Source organism: Megascapheus bottae, chromosome 22 (assembly GCF_031878675.1).
Source record: "Megascapheus bottae isolate mThoBot1 chromosome 22, mThoBot2.hap1, whole genome shotgun sequence".
Classification (NCBI taxonomy): Eukaryota; Metazoa; Chordata; class Mammalia; order Rodentia; family Geomyidae; genus Megascapheus; species Megascapheus bottae.
In genome coordinates, this window is record NC_143530.1 from 9,545,963 (window position 1) to 9,567,747 (window position 21,785).

A 21,785-nucleotide genomic window follows, 5' to 3' on the forward strand; every position below is an offset into this window, starting at 1 on the left:
GAGAGAGAGAGAGAGAGAGAGGGAGGGAGGGAGGGAGGGAGAGGGAGGGAGGGAGGGAGGGAGGGAGGGAGGGAGGGAGAGAGAGAGAGAGAGAGAGAGAGAGAGAGAGAGAGAGAGAGAGAGAGAGAGAGAGAGAGAGAGAGAGAGAGAGAGCACACCTTAGTAAAAGGCTGTTCTCATTCTTGAAGATCTCACATGGACCTACCCCATATACTCCGTAACCTCTATGGGCCTACTATGCAAAAATGAATCACCCTAATTTTTTATTTTATTATTTTTTTCCACTCATGAGGCTGGGCAGGGCCTGGGCACTGTGCTAGCTCAAGGCTAGCACTCTACCACTTTGAGCCACAGCTCCACTTCAAAGAAAGAGTTTCAATTTATTGTTGTTATGAAATCACGCTACGACTGTCCAGTGGGTTCCAAACCTGTCGCCAGCCCCTGGCCTCGGTGGGCACCTGTGGGACAGGCCTCAGGCCCCAGCATCAGGGCAGCTCTGCTAGATGCCAACACGATTGCCTCTGCTCGGACCCACCACAGGTACAAAACAATGTTCACTCGCCTGAAGGCGCTGAAGGTGGAGATTGAACACTTGCAGCTGCTCATGGACAGAGCCAAGGTCAAGCTACAGAAGGAATTTGAAGCCTGGTGGGCAGAGGAGGCCACCAATCTGCAGGTAGGAGCTGGGGACTCAGGGCAGCTGTGTTGGGGCTCGCAGGAGACGTAGGAAGAGAAGACATGCCACTATGGTGTCGGCTAAGCTGTCTGATGACTCCATGTGAACATTGACTGGTTCCCTGTTGCAGAGTCCCGTATATTTGTTCATTAATCCTAGAAACCTTAAAAAATTCAGAAGGCACAGAGGAGGAAGTCAAAGTCGTTTTTACCTCTCCACTTAGAGACAGCCAATAGTTACATGTTGGTTTATATTTTTGCCATTTTTTCTTTTTTATTTATGTATTTATTTTTAACTTTGTTTTAAAGGGTTACATGATATTTGCCAGATAGAAGGTGCATTGATTCACATACATTGATACCCTTTCACATGTCTTGGTACCCATCACCCACCACCCACCCCCCGTCATTTTTCCTTATATGGGTTTTTTTTTTCCTTTTGTGCTAGTACTAGGGTTTAAACTCAGTGCCTGAGTGATGTTCCTGAGCTCCCCCTCCACCCGCACCTTAACTTTAGTATTGTACTACTTGAGCCACAGCTCTACTTCTGGATTTTGTGATGGCTAATTAGAGATAAGATTCTCACAGACTTTCCTGCCTGCCTGGCGTCAAACCAAGATCCTCAGATCTCAGCCTTCTGAGTAGCTAGGATTACAGGTGTGAGCCACCAGCACCTGCCTGGTTTTCAATGTACTTTATACAAATAGAATTCTATTCATTTTCAAGTACCGTAAATGGCTTTTTTAACTTAATTGTTTAGAATGACTATTTCTGTTCGTGTTCCTTTCTATGATATCATTCCTGGATGCTGTATAGGAATATATTTTAATCAGCTTAACCAATCTGTTCTTGATATTTAGATTGTCTGAGAGATATGCAAAAAATTATCCACAAATATGTTTCCAGTGGAAAATGAGAAACAAATTCCTCGAATGTCTGTGTAATATTTTGAAGGCTAAAAGAACCTGCCAGGAAGAGTTAGAAACCACCCAGTGCTGGTTGTCCTTCACGGAGCCATCGCCTCAGTGGTTATAGGAGAAAGTGACAGAGTGCACATTGTCACTTTGTCACACAGAGTGGCATTGTCACTTGTTTGACAGGCAGAGCCCTCGGTCCCTTTATTGTTAAGGACATCAAAACTGAGAAGATGTTTCCAGTAGCCAGTGTTCTACCGCTGGGTATGTTGACATATTCCTGCAATCCCAGCCCTTGGGAAGCAGAAGCAGGATGATAAGATTGCACATCCAGGATCCTCTCCAGATGACAGAATTAGAGACAATACTTACCTGTTGTGTTTTTCTGAAATTTCCTACTAGAGCCTGTAGCACTTTCCTTTTATTAGAATGCATTCACTGAGACATCCCCGCAGCCGTGAACACAGCCAATTCACCACCAGCTTCCCACGCCGCTCCACTCCTCCTTAAAACCACCCCCACGGGCTTCCTTACTAGGTTGCCCTTTTGTATGTAGCAAGGGCATCCAGCATTTTGTCCATCACTGCTATTAGTAGTAAATGTCATTATTGTTAGTATGACTGCTATATATATTATATATACCCACTTTGATAGCTTGTTTTTCCTCCCTTAAGGATGCTCTCTTGAGGGCTAGGGGCACAGCTCAGGGGTCAGGGGTCAAGCCCTTGCCTGGCTTGGGTGAGGCCCTCCAGTCTGTCCCCAGCACTGCAAGACTATCTCCCCATGGAACATGTTCTTGGGCCAACAGGTGCCGTCCCCAGCTGCGAATTCACTGTGTCACACGAAGCCACTTTCCCAGTCGTCCAGTTCCCAGCGGGATGGGTCCCAGCTCCCCTCCAACCAAAGGTAAGGCCCTGCCCCTACCATCCGCTCTTGCTGTGTGGAAGGTCTTATTGGCCATGCATCATGGTACCTCCTCTGGCAGCCTTCCATAGTACCATGAGGCCCAGAGCAGCCCAGAGCCATAAAACCATGGCACCTTCTCCATGCCAGAGCCTCATCTCCTCCAAATACCCAAGCCAGCCATGAACGCACACTTCCCTCTGCCACCTTCCACCCTCACCAGGCTCTGTCAGATCCAAGCTAACTGTGGACAGCACTTAGACGAATGTATCGGCATCCTCTAAGTGTGACACATCAGCCATGGCCACTACCCCAGTGGCCAGGGCCACAGCTTTCACAGTGGCGGTGTAGCCATGGGCAAGCCACCTTCCCCTTGGGCATTTCCATGACTCATCTGTGAGCTGCACCCACGTCAAGGTTCTATGACTAACGGTCAGTGCCCTCTAAAAGCCCAGCTGCCACCAAATGCCTGGGACTCAGACCTGTGACCCTTGCTACTCAAGAGGCTGAGATTTGAGGGTCTCAGTTCAAAGTCAGCCCTGGCAGGAAAATCCATGAGTCTCTTATGGCCAACAAACCGCCAGACATGAAGCTGTGACTCAAGTGGTAGAGGGCCAGGCCTGAGTGAAAAACCTCAGAGACAGTGCTCACACCCTGAGTTCAAGCCCCAATACTGGCAGAGAGGGAGAGGGTAGGGGGGAGGAGAGGGAGACAGACAGACAGACAGACAGACAGACACAGAGAGAGAGACAGAGACAGAGACACAGAGAGACAAAGACAGAGACAGACAGAGAGAGAGAGAAACAGAGAGAGAGACAGAGAGAGAGAGGGGAGTGCGTCTCCAGCTGATTCCAGCTGATACCTGCTCATGGGTTGCCTGCAGGACCTGGCCCTCTGTAGTGAGAATCCCTGCCGCTCAGACCTGACCACGGCTCACCGTAAACACGCTGGCAGCCCACGGGGCCTCATTATTGTTAACACTGCTTATTAATCCTTATTAAAATGGAGATGATTCTTTCTGATAGCCCATGTGCTCCATCTCCAGAGGGGGTATCAGAGGGAGAAATGGATTCTGTGCCAGCAGGCACAGAACTAGCTGGGCAGAGAGAAAGGACAGGGCCCCATCCTGAGGACAGCTGAGACCGAGCTGTGGCCCTGGGAGACTCTCCAATGTCAGCTTGGAGTGTGTGTTGTGGGGGGGGGGGGTCATGTCCTGCTGCTGTCCTTCCAGGCTGACTGCAGCCCCGGGGTGGGGGGAGGGTACCTCCCTGCTTTTCCTTCCCTTCCCCAGAGCTGCACCAGCAGCCACATTAGAGCCTGGAGACCAAAACAACGTGCAGCGCCTGCCCCCTGGTGGCTTCCCAGGGTCCTGCAGCAGCTCTAGTCCTGCCTTCCCTGGGGACTCCATTAGTTTGGCCCATAGTGAGGCAGGGCTGCCTGGTCCAGATGCCAGGGCAGGAGGCTGTGGGACTTCCACATACTACTCATTCTAGGATACATGCAGTCATGGATCCCCCTAAAAAGAAGCTTTGGGTTTCTCTGCTACAAAGCTACCTTCCCTCTTCTTTCTCTCTGCCACAGCGACATGAGCACCAGCAAACACCTGCCCTCACCATGCTCCAACCCACGCAGCCCCGGACAGAGCAGCAGCACCGCCCCGCTGGAAAGCAGGTCGAGGGTCTCCCCCTCCCCCTGAGACCCTGAGGGGCATCTGCCCCCACATTCCTTGTCCAGGCCCCCTGGGAAGGCTCCAGAAGCTTCAGCTGAGGAGACATGGCCACTCCTCAGAAGCAGAGTTGCCATGCCTGGCCTCCTGGAGGCTGGAACTATGGACTTAGGGTGGACAAAACAGTCTGTGCCCCCACCCTCAGCACCCCTTCCCCAGGACCAGGGGAATATGCCTGAGCAGCTCTGCCATAGAGACTGTCCCTGGGCTGCAGCGTGAGGGGATAGCCCTCATGGGACCATCCTGTTGCCTTCTGAGGTCATACACTGTCACCAACTGGAGGGTTGATGTCTATCCGGCACACTGGCAGCCAGAGTGTGCACTGCTCCTAGGCTTCTAAGGTGGCAAAGAAGGAGGAGGGAAGGGAGCTTCCCCTCTCTTCATGAGGGTATTCCTGGGACCCCATGCAAGACTTCTGCTTACAAACCCCATGGCCTCACAGCAGCAAAGGAAGCTGGGAGACCTTAGCTGAGGTACCAGAGCTAAATGTGGTTCCCTTATTAAGAGAGAACTGGAGTGCCAGGAGTTTGGCCTACTAGTAGAGTGCTTGCCTAGCATACACAATGACCCAGGTTCAATTCTTTGGCACCTCATACATAGAAAAAGCTGGAAGTGGTGCTATGGCTCAAGTTGTAAAGCTCTAGCAATGAGAAAGCCCAAGGACAGTGCTCATGCCCTGAGTTCAAGCCTCGGAAGTAGCCAAAAAAAAAAAAAAAAAGCCTTTGGCCAGATGCTGGTGGCTCACACCTGTAATCCTAGCTACTCAGGAGGCTGAGATCTGAGGATCGAGGTTCAAAGCCAGCCCAGGCACTAAAGGCCGTGAGACTCTTGTCTCCAATTAACCACCAGAAAACCAGAGTGGTGTTGTGGCTCAAATGGTAGAGCGTTAGCCTTGAGCTGGAGAGCTCAGGGATAGTGCCCAGGCCAAGTTCAAGAGCCCCATGACCAATGAAAACATAACTAAATAATAAGGTGGGGGGGACTGGAGAATGGTGATCTATGATGGGGTTCCTGGGTACTGGGGAGACAGCCTCACCTCTAAGCAGGGGGCAGGAAGCTTGAAGGACCTGAAGGTAGTTTGGGTATGTCTGGGGCACAGGAGGGGCAGAGAAGAGGTGAAGAAGACAAGAGAAGGCATCTTCAGTTATAGAAAGGCAGGGGGAGCGGAGGAGGCAACCAGGAAGAGGAGATGGGCAGAATAAACGCCCTGGGGCTAAAAGGGTTTGCTTTATTCAGGTAGCAGAAAGAAAGCACTCATAGCCACAGGAGAGCCTAGCAGGAGCCCTGGGCCCGGGCCCCAGTGATGAGAAAGGGTGTGAGGTAGGGACTTCATGCGAGAAGGGCCCATGTGGCAGGGGGCAGAATCACCCGCAAAGGTGACACACTCCGGAAAGGATGAGAACTGAATCCAGCGATAAACTGAGGCCCGTGCTTGTCCACAGCTTCGCCGAAAGGCCCGTGTCATCCATTCCCCTCACCGGCGACAGCCAGACAGACTCCGACATCCTGGCATTCATCAAGGCCAGACAGAGCATCCTGCAGAGGAAGTGTGAGTGCAGGGCCTGGGCGGCTTCTCCAGGGTCTCAGTCTCCCCGCCCTGCTCCCCAACATTTCGGGGGAGGTGGAGGGGAGGAGCCAAGCGGGAAGGTGAGAGGAAGGAGGAAGCCTGCTGGCCCCCATTGTGTTGTGTGGCCAGCCTCTGTCTGCCTTCTGGATAAAGTCCCCACCAAGACAGACCTGAGCCGTGGGTGGCAGGGTGGGCTCTGTCGTCCTCACCCAGGCCTTGGGCTCCTTTGGGTCTCTGTCCCCCTCAGCGGCTCTCAGGTGTCCAGCCTTATCTACACAGGAAGGCGCTTAGTGAGGGTCTGGTAATTGGTTGAATCTCTGGCTAGAAGTCTGGTTCCCCCATTGCAGCGTAGTTCTTGCCAACAAGCCATGGACATAAACAGCACTTGAGGCCCAGGCCTGGGGCCACTGTCCACCCTGGAGGAAATGCGTGTGGCCTACCAGACCACAGGAAGAAGAGGGGGAAGCCCTTTCTGACCTTCATCACTGATCCACGCGCGCACGCACGCACGCACGCACGCACACACACTTACCACGCTTACTCCCCTTCCTTTTGGCAACCAACCATCTCTCCTCTGCCCTCTGAAGAACGGACCAGACCTCTGCTTCTGCCTCCAGCCTCCACACATCCAGGAGAGACCGGTCCTAGGCCGACCTCTCCTACCCTCCAGTCTGTCTCATTCCCAGAGCCCATTGCTTTGGCAGGCCCAAAGTCGCGCTCCCTGGATGCTCCATGAGTCTGTTTGTCATGACTGCCCTGAAGTAACTTAGGACTGATAACTTATAAAGAAAGGGATTCACTTACAGTTCCAGAAGTTCAGGAGAGTGGCACCAACACCAGTGACGCTCCTCTACTGAGAATCTCACAACACCTGGAAGAGGCGGGACGCAAGACAAGATGATTTTAGGGGTCTGCCGGGCTCAGTGGCTCACGCCTGTAATCCTAGCTACTCAGGAGGCTGAGATCTGAGGATCATGGTTCAAAAGCCAGCCCAGGCAGGAAAAGTTTGTGAGACTCTTATCTCCAATTACAGAAAGAGCCAGAAGTGGTGCTGTGGCTCAAGTGGTAGAGCACTAGTCTTGAACAAAAAGGAGCTCAGGAATAGTGACCAAGCCCAGAGTTCAAGTCCCAGGACCAGCAAAAAAGGTGACAAAGATTGACAGGAGAGAAGAGCCATGGCCCCGACGTGCCCTGCAGCCGGGAGCTGTGTTCTCCAAACACACAGCATCCTGGAAGTAATTCATCAAAAGCCATACAAGTTCCAGCATCCACTTTCGATTCTCAAAGGAAAAAACAATCCTAAGTTTCTTCATGCTGCACAGGAAGCCCCAGAGAGGGTGAGGAGGGGTCCCTTACCCAGTAAAGGGCCCCCAGGTGCAACCACAGCCCATGGGCCAGCCCGCCACACAGCACTTTACACTCACCACCTTGTGAGGCCACCATGCAGGCAGAGCCAGGCCCTGTCCCAGCCAAGGCAAACACTTCCAGTCCCCACCCACCCCCTCCCTCTCCATTCAGTGTGCAGCAGGGCTGTCGGGGCTCAGCAGACCGCTTATTACCCAAAATGTGTGAGTACTTCTAGCCCAGGGAGGGTGATTTAACGCAGGCCTCGCTGCTCTGTGGTGGCCCCCAGGCCCGGGATGAATGGATCTGATGCAGGATGTGGAGAAGTGCTGCACAAGGTTTGGGTCTCTGCCAGGGGCACGGGGACAGGTACATCTCCCCCACCCCCACCGAGCACCTCAGTCATGTGTGAGGTCCAGTCTGCCAGGTCCAACCGCCAAGGACGCTTCCTCCCTCCTGTCTGAACTGCTCTTAATCCCTGGGTTTGAAAGGATTTCCAGCCAGAAAAGACACTTGAAGGGGTGGAAGTATTGCCTAGTGGTAGAGTGTTTGTCCAGCATGCACATAACCCTGCGTTTCATTCCCTGGTACCATATACACAGGAAAAAAAAAAAAAAAAGCCAGAAGTGGTGCTGTGACTCAACTGGTAGAACACTAGCCTGAGAAAACTCAAAGACAGTGCCTAGGCCCTAAGTCTAGCCCCAGGACTGGCAGCAGCAGGAGGAGGAGGGCGGGGAGGGAGAAGAAGAAGAAGAAAAAGAAGGAGGAGGAGGAGGAGGAAGAAGAGGAGGAGGAAGAAAAAACCTTGTAGCCACCTGAGCCAAAAGCCACTCTACTCCTAGAACAGCTAAGAAGAGGCCTGTGGTAGGCTGCAAAAAGTAGAGGTCAGGGGGAAAAGGAGACGTTAATTCTAGGGCCATCTTGGCCCAGTATGGCCTTGGAGAGGCCCCCACTGTGAGCCTCTTCCCCAGCTGTAGCAAGGAGAATTCACCCTCGTCTTGTTCCTGAGGCTCTGTAGAGAGAATGTCAGCAAAGGTCTTGCAGAGCTGAACTGAGTTGTTAGCAGGTCAGGGCCTCATGTGGAGGGAGGGCGGGGCACCAGCTGGGGGCGTGGCCAGCAGCCTTCTCTCCGCCCCAGGGAAAAGTCAGTGCCCACTGGCACAGCCTAACCAAGAGCATCCTGTCCCCCCTTGCAGGTCTGGGAGGCAACTGACTTTTCTGGTGCACATCCAGCCAGGCTCTGTTAGAAGACAGAAGTACGGACAGAGACACCTCCCCAGTCTCAGCCCTGGGGGCAGAGGGGCCCCGTGGACTGCTGGGAGCAGCCAGTGGATTTGACTCCAGTGGGAGGAAGTTGCGATTCTTTTTCTAAGGATGGTATCCTGGAGGGCACCAGAGAGGCCGGGCAGGGCTGGTGGCGATGCCCATCTGGAAGCTGCTGTCCATGCTGGGCAGGAGGAGGGCTTTAGTTCACGGCGGGTAGTGATGGTTGATAGGGAATGATAAAGCTTTGAAATTGGGAAGTGGCACCATCACAACGCAGAGACAGCTGCTCGGGATGCTGTCACATGGTTGTTTACCAGCCCACTGCCTGGGTGTGTGGGAACTCAGGAGTAGCCATGGCAGGCCAGGCAGGGCATCCAAGCCCTGGGCAAGGCAGTGCCCACTTCCTTCCATCTTCCATCCTCTCAGCCTCCACGGCTATGAGCCATGCCTGGCCTGGGTCCTGGAAGCCACCAATCCTGACATCCAAGGATCTCGCAGCAACAGAAAACAGGATGTGGGAGACCTGCTGAGAGGCAGAGATGGGGCAGCCTGGGTGCCCAACAGCACAACCTCTGCAAGGCTCTGACCAAAATGATGTGACCAGAAGCCAGCCCTCCAGGGGGGGTCCTGACCAAGCTGCAGTCAGGGCAGGGGGGAAGGGGGAGGCTAACTGAATAAACATACCTGCCTGTGGCTCCTGGTGTCTCTGTCCCACAAGCACAGGGCCTGGTGGGCCTGGTAGACAGAGAGACCAATTACACTTGGAGTGTAATTGGCTGATCTGAGCTGGGGGACAGGGTTCTTCCGCTTTTTAGTTTTAACCTATAGGGCTGGTGATCAAACCCAGGACCTTAAACACACTCATCTAAACTGCTTCCCTGGGCTGTTTCATCTTTTCTAGAATAGATTGCACAGAAAAAGATAAAAATCACCGCATCCCAAAACCAGGCAGGAAATGGAAGCCAAGACAGACATGGACTGCCCTGACATGGCGACTTAGTGACCAGTGTCCCTTCCCAGGCGGGCTGGTTCTCAGCTCCCCCCCCCCCCCCCCCGACCCTGTGATCTAGTCCCACGGTGACAAAAGCCCCCTGGCAAATAGTAAGTCCTCAGTAAAGTTCCCAGAACTCAGGGAAGGCCTTAACACTTGGCTCCAGAAGGTTCTCAAGAGCTGATGGCACACACCACAGATACATACAGGAGTCCTGAGGATGTGTGGGATATGCAGAGCCCCTACTAACACGGCACCGGCCTTCCTGGCACCCCTTTACCACCGCACAAGCCATCCTGGCACCCCTTCAGTGTCCTCAGCCTTCTCTCTGGAGGCGCTTGGGGGTCTGTTGACTTTACCTCTCCCGCTGAGATCTTATCTCCTGGAGCCAAAGGCCTTATTGACAGAGATGTGAAGTGCCGCCTGCCCCCCCCCCCCCCCCCCCAGTGTGAGCTACCCTCCTAGGCAGAAGAGGAAGTGGAGAGGAGAGGAGGTCCTGGCACAGGAACAGGTAGCCACAGGTGAGCCCAGTGGACCTGGGCATGGGTGTGGGCAGGTGTCTGGCCTCAGTACACCTCCCCAAACATGGGGGCAGGATGGATGCTTTGCAAGAGACTCCATCACAGGCCCTGGGCTCAAGAAGCTCTGGATTCGGGCCCACCCTGGGCTTGACTTTGACCACTCGTACATGAAACATGGTGTCAGTAGAGGCAGGAAATGTGCCCCCCCGGTCAGCCTTCCTCTTGCATTCTGTGGGTAGCCGGTGCCCACTCCTTGAACCATGAAACTTGGGCAGGAAATGTAGACACGCCTCGTCAGCAGAAACCGAGCCATCCTAAGACCTGCCCTTATGAGAGTGAAGGCTGCTTACCACCAAACACTGGGATTCAGGGAGGTGTGGTACATAGGCTCAAGTGTAATAACTGACTAATACAGAAATTAGAACCCAGAAACAAGCTGGCCATTGGTGCTTAATGCCTGTCATCCTAGCTACTCAGGAGGCTGAGATCTGAGGATTGCATAGCAGGAAAGACTCTTATCTGCAAAGAACCACCAGAAAACTGCAAGTGGAACTGTGGCTCAAAGTGGTAGAGCGCTAGCTAGCCCTGAGCTAGGGACAGCATCCAGGCCCTGAGTTCAAGTCCCACGACCAATAAAAATAAATAAAACCCAGGAACACTACATGATTTCATTGGGAATGTCTCAGTGGACTTTCCCAGCACTATCGCAATGCCTAGTTTTGAAAGGTACTTTGCAGCGGGTTGTGCAGAGAAAAAGCAACCAGCCATGACAGAGAAATGGAAGCCCCATTTCCTCTCCTGGGTGAAATGACTGAAAACTAAACACACAGAAGAAATGTGTTTAGGACACTAGGTAATGGGCTGCAGAAGAAGGGACACACACGAGAGGTGAGTCTTATGCTCAAGTGTACAGAGCTCCCCCAGGCTACAGGATGGGATGGGAAACGAGAGTCTGGCAATTCCCTGCATGGAGGAAATGAAGCTGGGAGCACAGGGAAGTCAAAGTGGTTTAATTTGCAAGTCAGAGTTCTGAGGGGAGAGGGAGGGGGGGGGAGAGAGAGAGAGAGAGAGAGAGAGAGAGAGAGAGAGAGAGAGAGAGAGAGGGGAAGGGAGGGAGACACTGGAGATTTGCAGTCTTGACATGACTATAGATTATGCTAACAAAGCAGGAGAAAGAACCACCAGAAATAAATACAGAGCTGGGAATCACCAGACTATAGGAACCTCACAACAGAGACGCAGAAACGTCTGGCCACCAAAGTAGGGCCAAAGAACCAGAAGTGGCAGAGCTGATAGAAGTTATTTTTTTATGTGAGGGATATATGCTTATAGGCAGAAAGACTCCCTTTGTAACTCCTCACATGTAGACATGGATGACTAAAGCTCATTCGTCCCGTTGTTCTTTTCACAAGGGTGAAAATTGCAGCCATCCTGGAACTCTGTGTGCATTCTCATCAGGGCAGTGGACACAGAGACATCCACGAGGTGTCTGGGTTCTTAACGGGGTGGGGGTGGTTTGCTCGGGCCTGCACTTTCGGTCCAGCAGAGGAAGGTTTAGAGCCAGGATGGCAGATTAGATGTTCAGTGATGTGAAGAGATGTGGGACATGGCGCATGCAAAAAAGGATTTGTGGGGATTTAGGCCATACGGAAGGTGGATGGGAAAGGTGTTCTGTGACCCCTGTCTAGGAGCTCTGAGGCACAGAAGGTGGAGAAAAGTCATCTGTGGATCTGGGAGGCTGCAAATATCTGCATAAAACATGGGATGGGGCTGGTTGTGCAGTTCCAGCTTGTGTGCAAGTGGCCTCAGATTGCCGCCTGGATGAATAAATAGCCCTAGGCTTATAGAAGGAGCCACCCACCCTCTTTATTTCAGGTTTCCACAGCCCATGCTGACACCGAGGCCACTTGAGACAAAAGACAGGCAGCATTTTTTTTTATTTTTTATTTTTTTGCCAGTCCTGGGCTTGAGCTCAGGGCCTGAGCACTGTCTCTGGATTTTCTCAAGGCTAGAGCTCTACTGCATGAACCTCGGCACCACTTCTGGCTTTTTGCTACGTATGTAGTACCGAGGAATCGAACCCGGGTCTTCGTGCATGCTAGGCAAACACTCTACTACTAGGCCAAACTCCCGGATCAGACAGGCAGCATTTTGATTTAACTCCCCCTTCCTCTTTAATCTCTAGCTCCAGAAGTTGAGGTGTGGCTCAAGTGGTAGAGTGCCAACCTTGACTGGAAAAGCTAAGGGAGAGTGTGAAGCCCTGAGTTCAAGACCCAGCACAGGTACAGAAAAAGGAAAAAAAAAAAAAACCACCACCCTTCCCTAGGCCAGCTCCATGTCCCCTTGGATCCAAATGTGGCCATCTTTTCTCCAAAATAGCCATCGAGTGTGTCCTTCCATCACCAGCCCAGACTGAGGCTGTACATTTCCCAGTCCTCCCTGCAGGACAGCGTGGATCTCTGAGACCACACGCCTCCTGGCTGGCCTGAGTGCAGATGAAGACAGGCATAACCTGTGCCACCCCGCCCACTACGGAGGGCGCCTGCCTGCGCATCACAGCAGCCCCCACACACTGAAGGAGCCACCTGGCTCTACTCAGTTGACGTTAGGGTGTCTGGGCCTGATGCCAGCCCTCCTCTGGCCTGCCCTTTCCCCTCTGGGGCTCAGAACTAAGGCAGGTGGGTCTTCTCTCTGCCTCATTTCCTGTTGGAAAGTATGTCTTGGTTGTTGTTTCTGTTCATCATGGAGCTTGAACTTGGGTCCCTGAGCTTTTTCACTCAAGGCTCGAGCTCTACCACTTGAAGCCACAGTGCCACTTCTGGTTTTCTGGTGATTCATTGGATATAAAGAGTCTCCTGGACTTTCCTTCCAGGGCTGGCATTGAACTGTAATCCTCAGATCTGTCTCTTGAGTTGCTAGGATGACAGGTGTGAGCCAGCAGCGCCTGGCTCAGATGAGTCTTTGAGGGGCTATGAAAACAAATACCTGCGTGGGGTGGGGGCTGGAGCATCCCAGTCCTTATCTGGCTCAGTCAGATAGAGAGAAGGCCGTGACTGCACTTGTTGACTTTGCATTCTCTACTGTTGTGCATGAAATTGATCTGGGGGGTTTGTTTTTCTTCTTTTTCCTCCAATCTCCCTATTACTTCAGCCTCAGGAAGCCCCTTATCACCTCCGGATGTCAAGCCCCGCTTGCCGCCAACCTGCCTGGCTGGGTCAGATTCTCCATTAATTGATTTTTGCCCTCCCCCTCCTTGAGGAACACAAATTGTCTCTGCCCATTAGTGACAACAATTCCCTGAAAGGACTCATAAATCACACGGCGTCTGTCCCAGAGCCCACCTGGGGAGGAGAAGAGTGGGAGATAGTGCTTGTGTCAGGGACAGACCTGCAGGACTCCTTGAACCCTGCCAGAGGCTGAAGGGGGCCCAGTACATGGAGGCCACTCAACCAGGGCCTATGGAAAAAGAGGACAGAGTCCGGGGAGGGAGCAAGGGAAGGAAAGAGGAAGGATGGGAGGGAGAGAGAGAAGGAGAAAGGGAGGTACAGATAGAGCAATTTAAGAACCTCATAGCTGACATTTGACATTTCTCCTTTGTGCTTCAGTGGGGTTTTCCATCCCTCCATCCATCGAACTGGATGTGCTTCTGAAAAAGACTCCACCCTAAATCTTACCAGGCTGTGGGGCCTACTGAAACCTGAGTGGAGGAGGAAGGAGGAGCGAGAGGCCAGTGGGAGAGAGGAAGGGCCCTAGGCCATTACTCCAGCTGACTCCGTATGGGCAGCGGGTTCTCAGTGCACACAGTGGGTTCTCAGGAGCACACTATGGGCTATCACAGCAGATTTCCTAAATAAGAATGTGTTGCTATTGTCACAGTGACCTGGTACCACGCCCAAGACCTGAGAGCACCCTCTCACCCAGGCTGTCAGAGACAGCCCTCTGGGCCACCACCCTCACCCCATTCTCTTCTCCTTTGTTTCCTTCCACCTAGGAACAGCCGTGGTCACTGTGGGCTGTGTCCTGGCTGACAAAGGACACTTGGTGCCAGCAGTTACTGCCGGCCTCAAGGCCATTGGGCATCAATGGGTGGACTTCCAGGTGGCCATGAGCGGGACCAACATACCTGGTTGCTCCTCCACACAATTAAAGAGAGTTCATTTTCACCAGGCCTTTCAATAAAATCCCCCTCCCCCAACCGCCAGGGGTGGCAAGCAAGGATGTGGCCGTGACTCCAGATGTTTCTGTCTCCCCTCAAGCCCACATCGCACAGCTGGGCTGGGAGACCCCTGAGGCCCCAGGTAAGGCTGTTCCCCTCACCCCACAGGGCCCGGGCAGGGAAACCCCTCAGGAACAGGAGGGTGGCAGGCTGTGGATGTCACCCCCATATGCCATACCAACATTACACTGCCATCCTCTTCCTTTCCTTTCTTTACTTTTTAGGTCATCAGTCCCTGATGCTTTCACTCATTGTCTAATGCTCTACCATCTGAGCCACACTCCAACACCTCCCTCTCCTCTGTCTGTAGAGGATGCTTGGCCTGCCGAGTCCAGCGCCCCCGTCCAGCCCCTTCCAAGAGATGTCTTGACGACGGGCCGCTGCAGCGCGGCTCGTGATGGCACCTGATCCAAGTGAGGCCTGACATCAGCCGATCAGACTCCTGTCCTGTGGCCTCCACAGAAAGGGATTCCGGGACTCTCTGCCCCTCCATGTGGGAGGGGAGTCAGGAAACACAAAGAGAAGAGAGCACTGGGCATGGGAGCTGGTGCTAGCCAGTGGCTGAGCCCTGAGGCAGAGACTCCCACACACAGAGCACAGACCTGGCAGTGTGGAGAGGGGCACAGAGCAGGGGGAGGAGGAAGAGGAGGAGGAGGAGGACCAGCTCAGGGACAGTGCCCCAGAACCAGGAAAAAGTAGAAACACACACAAATGTTCTGCCTCTGAAGAGCCAGATATGATAGACCTGCGCAGTGAAATACTCAAGACGAGTGTTCTTGAAACCCCTTGCCAAGCAGGCGACCTTCAGAGGTTACAGTACCACATAGCCTGCTCCAGTGGGGTGTGGGGTTTGGGGGGGCACCAGCAACACAAGATAACCAAGCCAAGGATGGAGGCTCACGCCTCTTAGTCCAGCACCAGAGAGGCTGAAGTAGGAAGACCCGCGTCCAAGGCCATGCTGGGTTGGCAGAAGTGATAAGGCCCATACACCCCGTGCAGGAACAGCCTTGAACGGATAAGGTTCCCGGCAAGTCTCATTTGTCTGTCCTGATTTGTCACCTCCTTTTTTACTCGCCTCTGGTGCCCCCAGTAGGCTAGCCAGTCCCACTGTAAAGCTCAACCCACACCCTTCCGCCTTTCTCCCTGCCTGGAGCCAGAGGAGCCTGTAGCATGGGAGAGGCTGAGGCTGTGATGGCGACAGCCTGGACTCACATACCAGATTTGGTCCAGACACCTTCACCCATCTGGGGGACCCACAGCAGTGACTGCTGAACGCATGGAAAAAGGGCAGGGTGGGGGTGGCCCGCCTGTTTGCACTCCACACTTGGCGTAGCCAAGCCCGGTCGCACTGTTCAAACAGACTCACAGGCCACAGACACCTGTGCCTGGGGGGGCGGGGAGGGGAGGAAGGAGCCTGGCCGGGCCTGGGCCTCAGTGTTCTCTCCTGTCTTCTCCAGCTGCCTCTCCCTCCCACAGCCAGACCCACGCTGTGGGCACAGTGCTTGGCCACACCATGCCCCAGGCCGGGCTACACAGCTGCTGGCGTGGCCGGATTCTGCCGCTGCTGCTGGCTTACCTCTGCTACCTGCTGCTCGGGGCCACCGTGTTCCAGTTCCTGGAGAAGCAGGCGGAGGCTCAATCCAGGGATCGATTTCAGCTGGAGAAGCTGCGGTTTCTGGAGAACTACACCTGTCTGGACCAGAGGGCCCTGGAACAGTTTGTGAAGGTGAGTGGACCTGAGCCAAGCAGAAAGGGACAGGACTGGGGACCAGAGCTATGTGAAGATGGACACAGAGGAGCTCCCGGAGCAGGTGAGGGCCCCCCCATCCTAGGCACCCTGAAAGAAGATCGTGGTAGGTTGCTGAGCAACCTTGAGCAAGCCACTCACCCTCTCTGGGCCCAGGCATCCTCATGGGTAAGACCAAGGGAAGCGTATTTATGCTGTGGATATTTGACAGCCGATTAAAAGCCCTCTCTGAGCTGTAGAAACGTGAGCAGTGTGTCAGGGTCAACACTGCCCTGAGGTTTCCTCCCGCAGTCACATCCCCTCCGCCCCACCCCGAGCTGCCCAGTACTAGCAGATAAAGGTCAGGCGAGGTGTCCTGTTGGCCTCTAAAGTCGTAGGGGGCTAGCCTTGAGCGAAAATGCCAAGGGCTACCTCTGTGCCAACATGTATCCAAATGAACCCCAGAAAAGAACAACATGTATCCAAACGAAGGGGGGGAATGGAAACAAGGTGATTTTCTGTTGTTGTTGCTTTTTTTTGGTTTTCTTTTAGTCTTGTGTATTCCTTTCTCTGTCTTTGGGGAGGTAAGGGAAACCACAGAAATGGAGGGACAAAGCGGGCAAAATGCCAGCAGTGGTCCTCACTACACACCCTTATTGAAAATGAAGGCTACAACTGGTGGCTGAGAGAGGAGAGAAGAGCTGGGAGTGAGGAAAGGGACGGCCTTGCCCAAAATGAAATGTGCTCTTTACCTGACATGTAACGGTAACCCCTCCATACACCACCTTGATAATAAGCATTGGTTTCATTTTTTTAAACCCAAGGACAGCACCCAGGTCTTGTGTTCAAGCTCCAGAACCAGTACCCCCTCCCCAAAAGAAAAGAATTGGGCTCCACGCTGCCCCGCTGTGTTAAGCAGAGGGCATGGGGCTCTGCAGAGGGTGTTGGGCCCTGAGTGGAGAAGCATGGACAGATCCCAGATCAAGAGTAAGATGGATCCAGGGAGGCCCTGAAATCTCAAGAGGCAGATGCGCGCCAAGGAGGATTCTGGGAGAAGGACTACAGCAAGTGCTGTCTCCCAGGGAGAGGGCCTGGAAATGTTTTCCTGGGACCTCTCTGGATGTGTGGGAAAAGAGGGGGAGGGGCTGACGTTCATCCCCAAGGAGGTCAGCTCCTGCCAACGTGAGGAGAAGCAGGCCGCCTGAGACTGAGACTATCCAGGCTGGCCCATCCTGCCAGGGGTCACCCCACTGTGACCGAAGCCAGTGGGAAAGGTTTCCCACAGAAGAGAGAGCCTGCCACACTGCCCTACAGCTGACCCCAGCTTTGGGGCACTGCCAGGGGACGAAGCTTCTGTCCTGGAACAAATCTGAGCTAAGGGGAGAGGGTGGGGTGGGAAGGAGTCCGAAGTCATTCTCCCAAAGGGGCAGGGTGGGAAATGGAGGTAGCCTAGGTTTGAGCCTGCAAAGGAGCCAGCTGGAGAAACACACATGCAACACACACATACACATAAGGCATGCGCATATGTGCAGCCACAGGCCTGCAATACAGCATGCAAGCCGGGCTCTCCATACATACACATCCACCAGGGCCTTCTTCCTGGCCTCTACAGGGTATGGCTAGGGTTCACTAGAGGCAGCAGAGAGCAGGACTGCTGGCTCTCCTGGCCTCTTGGAAGCCACCACTCCCTGTCCCCACCACCAGTCTTGTGGGAGGGTTTTCCTGTGGTCCCCAGATCCATGTTCCCCTGAAAAACACTTCTGGGAACATCCAACCTGATACTTCTCATTGTCTTTTTATATTTTTTATTTTTATTTTTGTCAGTTGTGGGACTTGAACTCAGGGCCTGGGTGCTGTCCCAGCTTTTTTCCTCCAAGGCTACCACTCTACTACTTTGAGCCACGGTGTCTTTCTAGTGATTAATTGGACATAAGGGTCTCATAGCCAGGCATGGTGGCTCACACCTATAATCCTAGCTACTCGTGGTTCTAAGCCAACCTGGGCTCTAAAGACTGTGAGACTCTTCAATTAATCACTAGAAAATTGGAAGTGGGGCTGTGGCTCAAGGAGTAGGGCGGTAGCCTTGAACTGAATAGTTCAGGAACAGTGCCCAGGCCTAGAGTTCAAGCCCCATGACCCACAATAAATAAATAAATAAATAAATAAGCAAGCAAGCAAGCCTCATGGACTTTCCTGCTGGGACTGGCTTTGAACTAGGATCCTCAGATCTCATCCTCCTGAGTAGCTGGGATTAAGGTGTGAGCCACCAGTGCCCCGCTTCCCCCAGTGCCCTTTAAGCAGCAGCTCCACTCCTCCTTAAGTGGGAACGCTTGACCAAGAGCCTGCCAATCCTGGCATTTGATAACCCTGGGTCCCTTGTCTCTACTCCCCACACATAGGTCATCATGGAAGCCTGGGTGAAAGGCGTGAACCCCAAAGGCAACTCCACCAACCCCAGCAACTGGGACTTCGGCAGCAGCTTCTTCTTCGCAGGCACAGTGGTCACCACCATAGGTAAAGGGCAGGGAGCACAGGGCAGGATGGGGACCCTGGCGTGGCCTGTGCCAGGGAAGGCAGATGCCAGAACAACCATGCCTGGGGCTCCTCCAGAAGCTGATGCGGGCAGGGGAGTGAGGCAGGGAGACAGGAGAAGGAAGGCGATTTGGGGTGGATTGGGCACATGGCTGGGGTGGGTGGCTGGGCTCATGGGACTTAGGGCAGCCCTGGCAAGGGATGAGAAGACCAAGTCCTCTTCTAGCGGTGGGGGTGGGGGTGAACTTCTGGAAATGGAAAGACCCGAGCTAGGAGGCCGTCATGTGTGGTGACCATCCACCACGGTCGTTGGTGAGCGCTTGGTGTTTTGAGGAGACCAGACACTGCAGAGGTGGTGGGGAGAACCGGGAGTGTGGGGAGAGGGGAGCCCCTTCCCCTCCTGATACTCACTCACTCCACTGCCCGGCAGGATACGGGAACCTGGCACCCAGTACCGAGGCAGGGCAGATCTTCTGCGTCTTCTATGCCCTGGTGGGCATTCCTCTCAACGTGATCTTCCTCGACCACCTGGGCACAGGGCTGCGTGCCCACCTGGCCACCCTGGAGCGGTGGGAGGAGCAGCCCAGGCGCTCCCAGGTAGGGGCCCCCGTTCTCCTGCAGCCCCACCACGAGAGATGGGACTGCAGACACCCAGACCAACTGGGTGGTTGAGGAATCAGGATAGTGTGTCTCTGTGATCAGTAGAGCAACAGTGCCCTTTCATGTGGTCACAAACAGGCTCCTGGCCGAGCACTGGTGGCTCACGCCTGTAATCCTAGCCACTCCAGAGCCTGAGATCTGAGGATGATGGTTCAAAGTCAGGCCAGGCAGGAAAATCTGTGAGGGTCTTCATTAACTACCAGAAAACCTGGAAGCAGAGCTGTGGTTCCAAGTGGTAGCATCCTAACCTTAAGCTAAAGAGTTCAGGAACAGATGCAGGCCCTGAGTTCAAGCCCCATAGCTGACAGACCCCCCCCCCCAAAAAAAAGGCTCCAGAGCAGCTGGGCACAGGTGGTTCATGCTTATAATCCCAGCTCCTCAGGAGATTACGATATGATGATCATGATTTAAAGCCGGCCTGGTGCAGAAAATTCTGTAAGATTTATCTCCAGTTAGCCAGCAAAAATGTCAGAAGTAGAACTCAGGTAATAGAGCCCCAGGCCTGAGGGAAGAGAGAGAGAGAGAGACAGAGAGAGAGAGAGAGAGAGAGAGAGAGAGAGAGAGAGAGAGAGAGAGAGAGAGAGAGAGAGAGAGAGAGAGAGAGAGAGAATACAGACCCTGGGTGCAAACTCCAGTACCAGCAAACACATAAAAGGCTCCAGGAGCCTTCCTGGCATGCACCTCCAGAACCATGAAAGAGAGATGAGGATGCCAAGAACTGGAACAGTGCCAAATCCCCAGGGAGCTCCTCAAGGGTGATCCTCTGGCTCCATGGAATTGAACCTCTAATGCGCTCTTTACCCATTTCATCCCGGCCTGGGACAGCAGGGTCCATGTGCACAGACAGGGCCCTCAACCAGGGCCTGTAGGGCGGGGTCCTGGATCTGGTCCAGTCCACCCCTGTAGTCCTGGGCCTTCTGCTGGACTCAGGGCTCCCCCCTCCTCCCCCCCCCACCCAGCTCCTGCAGGTGCTGGGCCTGGCTGTGTTCTTGACCTTGGGGACGCTGACCGTCCTCATCCTCCCGACCGCACTCTTCAGCCACGTGGAGGGCTGGAGCTTCCGCGAGGGCCTCTACTTCGCCTTCATCACCCTGAGCACCATCGGCTTCGGGGACTACGTCGTGGGTGAGAATGAGATAGTGGGGTGTCTGGAGGTGCAGGGACCTACTGGGCCTTGGGAAAGGGGGAGACATCAGGGCTTGTCAGCCAGCGTTCAAAGTCCTGGATGGGGGGAGGGGCACGGCCTTTTTCCCAGGAAGTCATCATTGATCCTTATAAGAAGGACCAGGGAGAGAACACGTGGCAGGGATCCCTCCAGAACAGGGAGGTGGCCGGGCCCTCAGACACCTGCTGTCCCTTCCCCGGCAGGCACGGACCCCAGCAAGCACTACCTCTCTGTCTACCGGAGTCTGGCCGCTGTGTGGATCCTCCTGGGGCTGGCGTGGCTGGCGCTGGTCCTCGCGCTGGGCCCCCTGCTTCTGCACAGGTGTTCCCAGCTGTGGATGTTCTCCAGGGGCCTTGGCTTCCAGGATGGAACAGCACCCGACCCTGAGGGTCCCCCCAGACCTCAGAAGATCCCCATCTCTGCCTGAGGTCCCTGAGTCATCCACCCATCCCCGTGTTCCTCCCCTGTCCCAACCACCCTTCCTATTCTCTGGCCTGCCTCCTCCTCCCCAAACCAGAAGAGGATCAAGTTAAAGCGGGGAGAGGGGAGGCAGAAGTGGAACCAAAGCTGTGTGCAGATGGAGGCATGCAGACTGTTCCCACAGAGCTCCTGCCTCTGCCACCCCCACCCAAAGTGGGTGGGAAAAGTCAAACCCAGCGTGGACCGTATGATAAGACCTCCACTGCTGTCACCACATACCTCTCCCCCTCCACCCCAGGACACCCTGGACAGACAGCAAGCGAGGTGACTTGCTTTTCAGCTCATCTGATAGATACACCATGTACTCTGGCCATGCCAGGCACTGTGCCAAGCTCTAGAGATAATAACATTGTACATTCTTGCTGTGGCGTTGGCCTAGCAGAACCAGATTTCACGGAATATCAACCCTTAACACTGCTCCAATGGGCACAGGGCACAGCCAGAGGCTAGGAGGGCACTGGGCAGACATTTCTGAACAACTTCTGTGCAGACAAGAAGTTCCATGCCTCCATGAAGCTCATAGCTAAGAGGCAGGAAAGCTGCCAGCTCCCCTAGTCCAGAGGCCCAAGAGCTGTCCTTGAACAAGGACTTTTGGGGTATCCTGCCACTTTTTTTTTTGCCAGTCCTGGGCTTGAGCTCAGGGCCTGAGCACTGACCTTGGACTTTCTCAAGGCTAGAGCTCTACCACTTGAGCCTCAGCACCACTTCTGGCTTTTTTCTATGTATGTGGTACTGAGGAATCGAACCCGGGTCTTCGTGCATGCTAGGCAAGCACTCTACCACTAGGCCAAACTCCCAGCCCTGTCCTGCCACATTTAAGACTCTCAGGGCATTTCCTGGACCTCATCCCTGTACTCTGGGATTCCCCCCGTTAAGAAGCTAGAAGGCCGGCTGATCCCAAAAGCCTTTCTAGAAGAGCCCCCTGGGCCTGGGCCTGCTGGTCACTCCCCAGACCCTGCTTCTCTTCTCTCAGGCTGCAAAGTCCAAAGCCAGAAGGAGAGGTTTGAACCCCCTGGTCCATCACAATGCCTGACCTCCCCACCAAGGACCAGAAGCGCAGGCTCTTAGCTCTCTCTTAGCTCTCTCACAGCTCATCCTG

General features: G+C 54.0%; 2 protein-coding genes and 1 long non-coding RNA gene across 3 annotated transcripts in view; 2 read left to right on the plus strand and 1 right to left on the minus strand.

Moving 5' to 3' along the window:
- Kif6 (kinesin family member 6) overlaps positions 1–9,080 on the plus strand; it is a 240,994-nt gene extending 231,914 nt beyond the window's left edge. Inside the window, exons 18-22 of the mRNA XM_090355739.1 lie at positions 541–676; positions 2,398–2,495; positions 4,074–4,163; positions 5,661–5,767; positions 8,326–9,080. Of these exons, the coding sequence (XP_090211865.1) occupies positions 541–676; positions 2,398–2,495; positions 4,074–4,163; positions 5,661–5,767; positions 8,326–8,342 (448 nt within the window). The 3' untranslated portion in view covers positions 8,343–9,080. The remainder of the gene's footprint in view (positions 1–540; positions 677–2,397; positions 2,496–4,073; positions 4,164–5,660; positions 5,768–8,325) is intronic.
- LOC150047723 (uncharacterized) lies at positions 5,496–15,864 on the minus strand. Its single transcript, XR_016539290.1, has 3 exons — positions 15,700–15,864; positions 6,590–6,656; positions 5,496–5,754 (listed from the first exon to the last, which is right to left on the minus strand). It is a non-coding gene; the product is annotated as an uncharacterized LOC150047723 (long non-coding RNA).
- Kcnk16 (potassium two pore domain channel subfamily K member 16) lies at positions 15,630–21,753 on the plus strand. Its single transcript, XM_090355738.1, has 5 exons — positions 15,630–15,849; positions 18,249–18,363; positions 18,812–18,978; positions 20,001–20,166; positions 20,410–21,753. Exons 1-5 carry the CDS (start codon positions 15,637–15,639, stop codon positions 20,631–20,633), a joined length of 885 nt encoding a protein of 294 aa, XP_090211864.1. The 5' UTR covers positions 15,630–15,636; the 3' UTR covers positions 20,634–21,753.
- The last annotated feature ends 32 nt before the right edge of the window (positions 21,754–21,785 follow it).

What these genes read in the sequence shown, in the direction of transcription:
- Kcnk16 (XM_090355738.1), top strand. Translation starts at nt 15,637, where the DNA reads ATGCCCCAGGCCGGGCTACACAGCTGCTGGCGTGGCCGGATTCTGCCG. An exon ending in CCCTGGAACAGTTTGTGAAG is followed by an intron (nt 15,850 to 18,248) that starts GTGAGTGGACCT and finishes CCCCACACATAG; the next exon opens with GTCATCATGGAAGCCTGGGT. An exon ending in AGCAGCCCAGGCGCTCCCAG is followed by an intron (nt 18,979 to 20,000) that starts GTAGGGGCCCCC and finishes CCCCCCACCCAG; the next exon opens with CTCCTGCAGGTGCTGGGCCT.